Source organism: Hemicordylus capensis, chromosome 11 (genome assembly GCF_027244095.1).
Source record: "Hemicordylus capensis ecotype Gifberg chromosome 11, rHemCap1.1.pri, whole genome shotgun sequence".
NCBI classification, from domain to species: Eukaryota; Metazoa; Chordata; class Lepidosauria; order Squamata; family Cordylidae; genus Hemicordylus; species Hemicordylus capensis.
Window position 1 is genome coordinate 15608915 of NC_069667.1, and position 11183 is coordinate 15620097.

Genomic DNA, 11183 nt, shown 5'->3' on the forward strand with positions numbered 1-11183 from the left:
CAGTATCATCTTCACAGACTGGCAGTGGCTTCTCCGAGGTTGCAGGCAGGAATCTCTCTCAGCCCTATTTTGTTGGTTCAATTAAAAAATCTTGTCCTATTTAAAAAACATCTTGTCCTATCTTGGCGATGCTGCGAGGGAGGGAACTTGGAACCTTCTGCTCTTCTCAGAGCAGCTCCATCCGGGGATATCTCACAGTGCTCACACTTCTAGTCTCTCTTTCATATGCAACCAGGGCAGACCCTGCTTAACTAAGGGGACAAGTCATGCTTGCCACCACAAGACCAGCTCTCCAAATATACAAATCTGTCAAATAAATAAACAAAATGCAAAATCAGTTGCCACATAATGTGTATAATTTGCAAAATTAGGCCACCCGGATTTGGGAAGTGTGAATATGGCAACCTAATGTGAGCTCCCTTGGCTGGAATAACTTCCAGAGGGATAGTAGCTGCAGGCGTCCGTCTGATGCATGGGGTGTCCAGCCCTCTGGGACCGCCCCGGAGGCTCCGGGAATGGGCTCTGATATCTAGGAGACTCTTGAAAGCAAACATGACAGAGTCTTGATTGAGGTATCTCTCAAGGTCTTTTTTGTATGTTTGTTTAAAACACTGATATCTTGCCTTTCTTGCCACAGGCTACTCAGGGTAGCTGTGACAGGAATGAAACAGCCAGTCTCCTCCTCACTGGCCAGAGCTTTCGGAGACTCCAGATCTGACGAAGGCCATGAAAGCTTCTGCTATTATAAATGGATTAACTGGCCTTGAAGTCAGCCCAGGATTCCCGACTCTCTTGGCTAGCACGTTACCGCTCCTGCTTCCTGGCCTCCATTCACATGAGCACACCTGAAGGCCCAAAGGTGCTTTTAGGATCCTGTGAGAAAACATTCAAAGGCTATTTGGGGAGGAGAGCTGGTCTTGTGGTAAGGTAAAGTGTGCCGTCAAGTCAGTGTCGACTCCTGGCGCCCACAGAGCCCTGTGGCTGTCTTTGGTAGAATACAGGAGGGGTTTCCCATTGCCTCCTCCCACGCAGGATGACATGATGCCTTTCAGCATCTTCCTCTATCGCTGCTGCAGCGAACATGAATTGTCCCCTTTGCTAAGCAGAGTCTGCCCTGGTTTGCATTTGGATGGGAAACTACACGTGGGCACGGTAAGATATTCCCCTCAGGGGATGGAGCCGCTCTGGGAAGAGCACCTAGGTTCCAAGTTCCCTCCCTGGCAGCATCTCCAAGATAGGGCCGAGAGATATTCCTGCCTGCTAACTTGGAGAGGGGGCCCTTGTTCATCCCTCTCTCTGGCGGCTCCCCAGAGTGAGGGAGATAATGAAGAAGATAGGGAGGGGTGGAGCTGGAGGGCCGTGTTCTTTGAACCCTTTTGGACAAAAGGTATTGTAGGGACAGTACATGTAGTCAGTTCGCATTCGCTTGTTCTTTTCTTTCTCTGTGTTGCCTGGGTGGGTGTTTTAATAAAGCTGAGGCCTACTTTTCTCTTCCCCCCACCCCCCCGCATTTGCACCAATTCATATCCCATTGCAACAATAAAGCTTTTCAATTTGTTAATCCCGCTTCCCAAGAGCTCAGTGGGGAAAGGAGCCCCCAGCCTCTCACATGGCTCCCAAGCCCAGGCCGAAGGAGCCAGAATTTTCTAATACTCCCCCCCCCCCAGTGATCACTTTACAGTTTCAGGTCTTTGGAGAAACTGTGAATGAGACAGTATCCTGTGCGACCCAGTCTGGTATACCCTCGGGGGGAGAAGGAGTCAGGATAAACCTTCCCATGTGGTGAAGAAGTGATGGCAGCAGTATATCAGTCAGGGCCCACCCAGAAGGTTCTGGGGGGTCTGAACAACTCCCCCCCCACACACAGACTACAGCTCCCATCATCCCCAGAGACAAAGGGGATGATGAGAATTATAGCTCAACCCTATCTGAGGATCCAAGTTTGAGAAGCCTGCGGACAGAGATCAGGGCGTACCTCCGGATTGCGTTTGGTCTTTAAACTGGCTTCATTCAGTGAGAAGCTGCTCCTCAAGCTTTCTTTCTGTCTGCCCACTCCAACATTAATAATGTCCTCAAATCTGGAGATTTTATCATTAAATTGTATTTATCATTAAATTCTTATGCCACCTTTTATTCAAATAATCTCAAAGCAATTCCAACAATTCCCCCAAAATGTCCAGTTTCAGGGAAGCACCAGTCTGCACTGCAGGTCTTTGGAGCATCTGCCCCCCCATGCCTGCCCCACTGACAGACACCCTGAAATCCAGCAAGACCTGCTGCTCTCTTGGGCCAGGGTGCCCTCTGAGATCCCTTGGCGTAGGATAGAGCGGATAGACCATAGCAGCCCAGTTCAAGGGAGAAGCCCAGACTTTTCCATCCTGCATGAAAGTCCTTTTTCTCCACTGGGATCTCAGGTCTCCCTCGTGACCAGACTGGCCAGCCTTTTCTGGGTCAATTCATAGGCAAGGAAGAGGGCACCGTTGGAGGGCAGTGCACGGAGGACGGTGGGCATCAGTCCACAATAGAGGGTCATAAACCCTGCAACATAAAAATAAATCAGGTGAGGGGTCGACCCAGGAGAACCCACAAGTGTGCTGCTCCCACCAGAGAAACACAAGCCTAAAGGAAGGATCCTCACCTTCTGTCCGCAGGATGTGCAGGAAGGAAAGCAGGAAGCCATCTTGCCGCCCAGCCATGGAAAGCACCTGAATCCGGGACTTGACCGAGTCAATGGGGTAGACGGCCAGCCAGAAAGCAGCACCACCAATGCCGCCACTGACAGTCACTGGGAGAGCACCTGCAAAGGTAGGGCTGTGCTTAACTGTTCCAGCGTTTCCAGCTTTGGAATGCGCTCCCGAGTGAAAGAAGAGCCTCCCCATCTCTGACAACTTTCTAAAAGTCTTGAAAGACGCTTCTGTTCACCCAGGCTTTTAACTGAGATTGTTTCGATTGTTTTCATGTTTCTAGAATATTGTTTTTAACATTTCAAATTGTTGCGTTTTACATTTCTTGTTTTTAAATTTCTTGTTTTTGTTTTTAGTTAATGTTTTACTTTTGTTTTTATCTTGTTGTAAACTGCCCAGAGACATAAGTTTTGGGCGGTATAAAAACATGTCAAATAAATAAATAATAGAATAATTAAATAAATTTCCTTCAGCAGAGTTGTGCAAGCACATATAGGGAAAGGTGCTGTCCAGACTGTCCGGGAAGCTCCTGCTCTCCCAGAAAGCTCTGGCTTTCTGAAGAGACAAGAAGCTGGGCAGGAGCTTGGTCCTTCCCTCTGCGCATGCCCCAAGGCACAAGACGCCTGGCATGGAGTGCTCCAAGGAAGCTGCCTTATGCCAAGTCAGGCCATTGGTCCATTCGTTCAGTATTATTGACACCAGTGGTTCCCATCCCGGGCTCCTCCAGATGTTGCTGAACTATAACTCCCATCATTCCCAGCTACAATTTATTGTGGCTGGGGGTGATGGGAGTTGTAGTTCAGCAACATCTGGAGCAGAGATTCTCAACGTTGGGTCTCCAGATGTTATTGGACTTCAACTCCCATCATCCCCAGTCAAAGGCCACTGGGGCCTGGGATTATGGGAGTTGAAGTCCAATAACATGTGGGGACCCAACGTTGAGAATCCCTGATGTGAAGAACCCTGGATGGGAACCACTGATCTACCCTGACTGACCTATGGCCCCATCGCCCTTCCAGGGACCAGCCAGGCACACGTGTCATCCCACAGTGGCTGAGGGATGCTTGGAGCAGCAACAGAGCCCTTCGACCCAAAGACACAGGGCTCAGGACCCTTCTCTAGTGCCCTTGGCAGGGAAAGACCAGCAAGGGCCATGCCAAGCGAGGAGATGTGGCAGCAGCAAGCAGCTGGCTTCCTGTCTGGATCAGAGTTTGCCATTGCACAGGTCAGGTGCACAACCTCAGCTCTGGCGGTCCCAAAGGAAGAGCCCTGACATTCTCCAGGGCTGAGTGCATAGCACACATTCTAGCCACCCAGGCTTCTGCTTGGGCCAGGCACCTGCTGGCAGAGTCTGTCCTCTTCCAGAAACTCCGTGGCATCCCAGGCAGCTGGCACGAGCACATGAGCAAGAAAGGCACGTTGGAATGGCACTCAGGGCCTCTGGAAGAGCTGGGGCACAGAGAGAGAGTGCAGCATATTCTGCATAGAAGCTGGGGAATGCCCAAACATATGCCTCCCTGCTGTTGGCCATTGAGTAGAGTGGGGGAGATTCTCAAGGGATTGAACTCGGTGCCCAGTTCAGTTTCTTGCTGGTGTGATGCAAGAGAAGAGAAGATTCTGGAAGAGACAGGCACAGCCCTGTCTGATGCTGTTCTCTGTGCTAACTGCACTGCCCAAACAAAAGCCAGCTGTCTCAGGAGCCATTTCATTCATTCATTCATTCATTCATTCTCTCTGAAGGCACCTCAGGACAGCCCTCCACCAATAGAGAGCCAGCATGGTGTAGTGGTTAGAGAGCTAGACTAGGACCGGGGAGAACCGAGTTCAAATCCCCATTCAGCCATAAAACTAGCTGAGTGACTCTGGGCCAGTCACTTCTCTCTCCGCCTAACCTACTTCACAGGGTTGTTGTGAAAGAGAAACGCAAGTATGTAGTACACCGCTCTGGGCTCTTTGGAGGAAGAGCGGGATATAAATGTAATAATAATAATAATAATAATAATAATGGGCCACAGAAATCACCATCAGCCAATTACAAAAAGCAGCTTTACTGGGAACAGCCTATATCCTGCGACGATATCTATAACAATTGACAATAAAATTCTGGCATCCCAGGTCCTTGGGAAGGACTCGATGTCTGGATAAAACAAACCAGTCAATAACACCTGTCTGACTGTGTAAACAAGAAGAAATAATAATAAATTAATAATAATAATGATGATGATGATGATGATGATGATGTTAGGAACAGCCTATATTTTGCGACGATATCTATAATAACCAACAGTATTGATGATAAAATTCAGCCATCCCAGGTACTTGGGAAGGACTCGATGTCTGGATAAAACAAACCAGTCAATAACACCTGTCTTACTGTGTAAACAAGAAATAATAATAACAATAATGTTCCCTTGAACAAGGATTCCCAGATGCTGTTGACTACAACTCCCATAACCCCCAATCAAAAGCCATTGCAGCTGGAGATTCTGGGGGTTGTAGTCAACAACATCTCAGAATCCCTGTTAGAGGGAACACTGCCCTCCACCCATTTCGTTTCCAGCTCCTCCACAAAGCAAAAGTACAGGTGGCCACCGGGTGTAACCATCATCCGGCTCGCTTACCCAGCTCCTCCTTTGACTGTCCGGCCTGGAGAAAGAAGCTTCGGCTGATCTCGTAGCCCCCGAAGAAGAAGAAATAGCCAGGGACCTCCCTCAGCCACGTACTGGTCAGACCCTGGAAGAAACCCAGGGGGCCCTCAGACTGGAAGATGGCTTTCACCACGGCCCAGGTGGAGCTGCAAGAAGGCACAGATCCTGTCACCCCTGAATGGTATGGAGTGGAAAGCTATATCCTCCACTCCCTCTCTCTGGCTACCATTCACTCTGAAACTGAAAAGGCAGTAAGCTCCGTACATACAAAAGGAAGAATCGGTGCAACGCGGAATTAACGTGGAGACTTAACTGATGCGAAATGTGGTGACTGTCACAAGCTTAGATGGTTCTTTTAAAGGACTGGGCAGGGTTGCACAGGAGGAGTCCATCAAAAGCTACTAGCCAGGACCCCTAAACAGAGTCTCAGTGCATCTCCGATTACCTGCGTCTTGACAGAGCCGTCTGCCCCGTGACCTTCATCTCATGAAGAGCCTGCATCCGGCACTTCACCAGCTCCGTGGGGCACAGAACCATGGAGGAGAAGACAGAAGAGAATGAGCCAGCAATGGCACTGTGCAAGTCGCTGTAACCAAGGAGAGAGAGAGAGACCTTAAACAGAGAACATTTGCACACGACGTTGCCTTACAGAGACAGACTCCTGGACCACCTAACCCAGGATTATCCATTCTGACCGGCAGCAGTTCTCCAAGATCTCGGACAAGAGGGAGATCTTTCCTAGCCCTGCTCCTTGAATACTGCAGCATTCGGTGGTTCCTGAACGCGTGATGGGGACAGGGGGTAGGGAGAAAAAAAGGGCATACCTGAGCTCTAGAACATTTCCCAGTCCAAAGAGATGCCTCACTAGCTGCTGGCAGAACCCGTAACAGGCAAAGAGCACAGCGTTCTCAGCGACGTTGGCCAGCAAGGCTGGGGTGGTGCCCTGGTAGAGCCCATACATCCCCTCCTGATGGTAGGTCTTGACCGAACAGTCAAAGAAGCCGCGGTACATGCTTGGGAAGGTTTGCATCTTCACCTTGATGGTGTCAAAGGGCTGCCCACTGACCACACACGCCACACCCCCTGCAAGGAGTCCCAGCAGAGTAATTATTAACAGCCTGCATGATTGTGTTCACCCATCACTATTTAACTACAGTGATTTTAATTTGTTCTTGCAATATATTCGTGGTTGTTGGTTTTTTTTACTTTATAAGCTGCTTTGCTGCTGTTACTAAAAGTGGGGTACAAATATTTAAATAAACAATGTTTGAAGGAGGGGCAATTGTCTTGGCTCTGTGCTCAGCCAAAAGAAGTTCTTGTCAGTCTCTCTTCCCCCCCTCACCCCCCCAACCATCCATCTTTGGTCTCCAGTGAGCTCCATCAAGGGGGCAGGGTCTCCCTCCCCACCGTGCCCCATCCCTTAAGCGCACCTGCTGCTCCAGCAGTGAGATCAATAAACATTTGCACCAGCGGGTGGATCGTGGCCTGTTCAGTAGGCATCTTGGTGAAGGCAACCGGAGAGTTGGGGGATTCAGAAAGAGGTTGCCTGGTGGGAGAGAAGAGCACAGTCCAAACTCGAGTGTGGGAGGGAAACAGCAGCTTCAGCAAGTTTCCCCTACACCTTTTTTGTCATTATGGGGAGAAATATCTGGGGAAGATGGGGTAGGAGGTAATGCGAGACAATGTTGAATAGTCTCTTTGTCTACAGCCTTCTGTTCAATGGTAGTGAAGCATGTTATTTTATGTTCTAAGACAGGGGTTTCCAACCTTGGGTCTCCAGATGTTATTGGGACTACAACCAGCATCCTTACCCATAAAAGCCTTGGGCATGCGTCCGTGCCACCCGTGTCTTTTTCGCCCGTTCTGGGCATGCGCGGAGATGGGCGGCCATGTTGGACCCAGCCGCCGGTGGGCGACTGGCCCCGATGTCGGCGGCCGCCGCCACGGGAGACCAGAAGGAGCAGAAGCGGCGGGCGGAGAGTGCGGCCGAGGCAGCGGCGGAGCCGCGGCCTCGGCCAAAGGAGTGCGGGCCAAGGAGGCGGTGGCTGTGGCGGGGCGACTGGCTCCGATGGCGGCGGCCGCCGCCACAAGAAACGGCGGGCGGAGAGAGCGCCCGAGGCGGCGGCGGAGGTGTCGGCCCAAGGAGTGCGCCCGAGGCGGGTGAGGCGGCAGCGGGAACCGCCCCCCCACTAGAGCCCGTTATTACAACGGGCTTACACATACTAGTTCTCTATAACAGAGAACCCCAGATGCTGCTGTCTACAACTCCCAGCAGCCCTAGGTGAAATGGCCATTGGCTGGGAATGCTAGGAGTTGCGGTCTACAACATCTGGAATTCCCTGTTACAGGGGACACAGACTAGAACCCCAAACAGCCTTCAGCCACTGCAGCTGCAGCTGATGGGAGTTATAGTCAACATGTGGACCCAAGGTTAACCCCTGTCCAAAGATTTCATCTGTGTTCTGGACTAAGTTGTGAAACTAGAACAGGGATTCTCAACCTTGGGTCCCCAGATGTTGTTGGACTTCAGCTCCCATAATCCCCAGCCACAGTAGCCTTTGGTTGGGGATTATGGGAGTTGAAGTCCAATAACATCTGGGGACCCAACATTGAGAATCCCTGGACTAGAATCACGCTAGACACATCAATCCAAAAGCCACAGGGAAGGGTTAATTTCAAATGCAGTCCTTTTGGAGTGGAAGCATTTGCATTAAAAAGATAAAGGATCCACAACTCAGCTCAAAATTCCTGGCAGAACTGGCTGTCAAGTAGCAGCAACATGAAGGGATACAGCAGTTTTGATCTTTAGCCAAAGAGCGTCAGAATGTGGCAATTTTACTATAGGGAAGAGTGGCAGGATATCCGAGCTGGGAGAGATGATGGAGAGCTGGCTGTTGGGCAAAGGTGAGAATGGATAACCTAATAGGGAGAAATAGACCTTGGCTTAATTTGCTGTTCAAAGAACTCAGTCAGCCAATGATAGCAACATGGGACGTTACCTTAGGTGACTTTACAGAAGGCTGATGAAGAGGCCAATCAGACAAGACTCAAGGGAGAAGAATCAAGCAGTGACTGGAAAAAAACGGGTCAGATCAGAAAACTGGTGAAGTTGGGGGGAAGCAGTTAGAGCAGCACGTCTATTTTGAAATAGCTCTGAGAAGCCACAGACCCCAGCTGCTCTAGGGCAGCCAACTGACCTCTGTGACAAGTCTGGACATTCTTAGAGCAGGGATTCTCAACATGTGGGTCCCCAGATGTAATTGGACTTCAACTCCCATAATTCCCAACCAAAGGCCACTGGGGCTGGGGATTATGGGAGTTGAAGTCCAATAACATCTGGGGACCCACACGTTGAGAAACCCTGTTCTTAGAGGAAAGCAGAGGTTGGGGCCAGGGAGGTGACCACAGAACTATTCACCCTGCAAAGGGACTTCAAAAAACCCTTTCAAGAGGTGCCCAGGATTTAAAACAAGTCAGTGGGTTCACAGCAGAGATCTTGGCGCTTTAGAAGCCTGTGTTTCTATGGTGTGGCCATTTGGTTCCTCTTTCCAGTCTTAAATAATCCATCCTGGATGACCTCCTGCACCAACCGAGAAAGAGAGGTCATGGTGGGCAGATAAGTTATCACCAGAGCATCTTGAAACCCTGATGTCGTCTTTGCAGAAGTGAAATGGACTCTAATTCTGCGTGCCTGCATGCAGGAGTTAAAAGGATGGCCTTTAAGGAAGCCCTAAAAATTTACTTGTTTGGCCTGGCCTTCCAAGGGTTGGTTTGTTTTTAATTGTAATTGGTTTTAAGTGGTTTAAAAATGGTTTCAAGCAGTATGTTTTAAATGGTGTTTGTTTTTATTCTTTTTAAACTTGTGCACCGCCCAGAGCCTTTGGATGGGGCCGTCCAGAAATGTAATCAATAAAAGGATACCATGGAGCAGGGCTGGGAAGGACCTTTCTCTCTCCGAGACCTGGGCCACAGCAAGGCAGAGTCTCCCGTTCCAGAGGAGACAGAGCAGTGGCCCAGCTGGGTACAGGGCAGCGGTCTATGTTCACATGGTTCCGAAATGGAAGGATGTGGTTTGTCTGGCTGGTAGACAGGCTCAGTGAGCACCTTGCCCGGCCACCCACTCGCAGAAGGCACAGGCGGAGGCTGTGGGCAAGGCCAACTCAGGACACCGCTCAGGAGGGTGAGGAGGCACCTGCTCTCTGCATGGAGCTGAACCCGGCTGCCTTCAAGTCCAGGTGCTGATTACAACGCCCGAAGGGCTGGGTGCCAAGTCACCTGAGCTGCCCTTCTGCTCCACTTATGCCAGCACCAATCGGATGGGGGCAGCAGCTGAAACCAGTCCGTCTCAATACGCCAGACCTTCCTAGGGAGACAGGTCGGGTTTACTGCTTCAGGATCCAGAGCCCGTGAAAGGATGCAGGCAAAGCACAGAGATTGAAGCAAGAGGCCCTCGGAGTGGCTGCTCCCGTTGCAAAGGAAAGTGCCACCAGAGGAAGAGGCCCCTGTTGTGGGCTGCACTATGCCCCAGATGAGGGTGTGTGGCTGTGCACAGACAGAAGTGTGGAATGGCGCAATGCATGAGCCCCCATGGCTGTTCATGCGCTTGCCTTGCCAAAGAGCAGCTGGGAAGGCAGGGCCACCTTAGTCTCTTTTGCCAGAGAACCTCAAGCAGAAGCACAAGGAGGAAAGCTGAGGCCCCAGGGGAAACGGGCTCCCATTTTCTGTAATCCCTGTTGCAGTCATGCTGTGGGTAATGCAGAAATGGGGTCTGGGCGAGGAGAAACACCAGCCATTAGGATGCGAACCCAGGAAGCTGCCTTACACCGGACCAGACCACTGATGCGCCGAGCCCAGTCTGGCTGGTCTTGGAGAGCTGCCTCCAGCCAGAACTCTCCCCACCCCATTATTTTAACCAGATACGCCTGGGAGCAAACCTGGGACTTTCTGAGACTGAGCTACAAGGCGCACCCCCACCCCCTTAGACAGAGCCAAATTCGTGTTCCACCCAGCCCCGTGTTGTCTTCTCTGACTGGCAGGGGCTCTTCAAGACCTCCAGGCAAAGGATCAGTCCAGCCACCGGGGACCCTTTGGGTCAGCCGTGCTGAGGACTGGAGCCCGCACCCTTCTGCAAGACCCAATTCTGTGGCCACCTCAACCCCAACTGCATTGCCCTGCACACAACTCCCCTCCCCACCACATCCTCTGCAGCTCACACATGCACACAGGAAAACTTTTGTTGACACTTCCCTCCCCTGAAACCAAGGCCGAGTTCCCCCCCCCGCCCCCCATGTTCTCAGGAGCCTACGTACCTCGAGTGGTGCTTCCCACAGCACCGCTGTACAAGAATCTGGCTTACACCTCGCCGCTGACCAGGCGCACCTATAACTTCGTGAACTTTGAGCAGGATGAGTGCCCCTTCCCCTCCTGCACACTCTCTGTTTATATAGGGCCCAGGCCCTTGCAGTGTTATCCAGGCTGCCTCTTATCTTGACTCATTAGGCTGGTTCAGGCAACAGTCCCGGCACAGACGATTGTGTGTTCCCAGCACACCGGCAGGCAGAAAGGAAGCAGGCAGGCACCCACCCATGAAGGCACTTAGCCAGGTAGCCAAAGGTTTTGGCTTCTCTTTCTGACACCCAACAGCTGTTTGGTACTCAAAAGTGGGACCACCCTACTGCAGTGATCCTGGGACAGTAGAAAGCAAGCTACCATCACCACCACCTAACAGGGCAGGCAATGCCATAGGGACATAGGAAGCTGCTTTCTACCAAGTCAGACCATTGGTTCATCTAGCTCAGTACTGTCTATTGACTGGCAGCGACTTCTCCAAGGCAGTGGTTTCAGGCAGGAG

At 51.1% G+C, this 11183-nt stretch overlaps 1 protein-coding gene across 1 annotated transcript; it reads right to left on the minus strand.

Moving 5' to 3' along the window:
* Positions 1-2133: 2133 nt before the first annotated feature.
* Positions 2134-10747, minus strand: LOC128335639 (mitochondrial ornithine transporter 1-like). The gene is made up of 7 exons (XM_053274241.1): positions 10642-10747; positions 6763-6878; positions 6157-6415; positions 5778-5918; positions 5306-5478; positions 2639-2797; positions 2134-2538 (listed from the first exon to the last, which is right to left on the minus strand). Exons 2-7 carry the CDS (start codon positions 6830-6832, stop codon positions 2411-2413), a joined length of 930 nt encoding a protein of 309 aa, XP_053130216.1. The 5' UTR covers positions 6833-6878; positions 10642-10747; the 3' UTR covers positions 2134-2410.
* Positions 10748-11183: the final 436 nt, after the last annotated feature.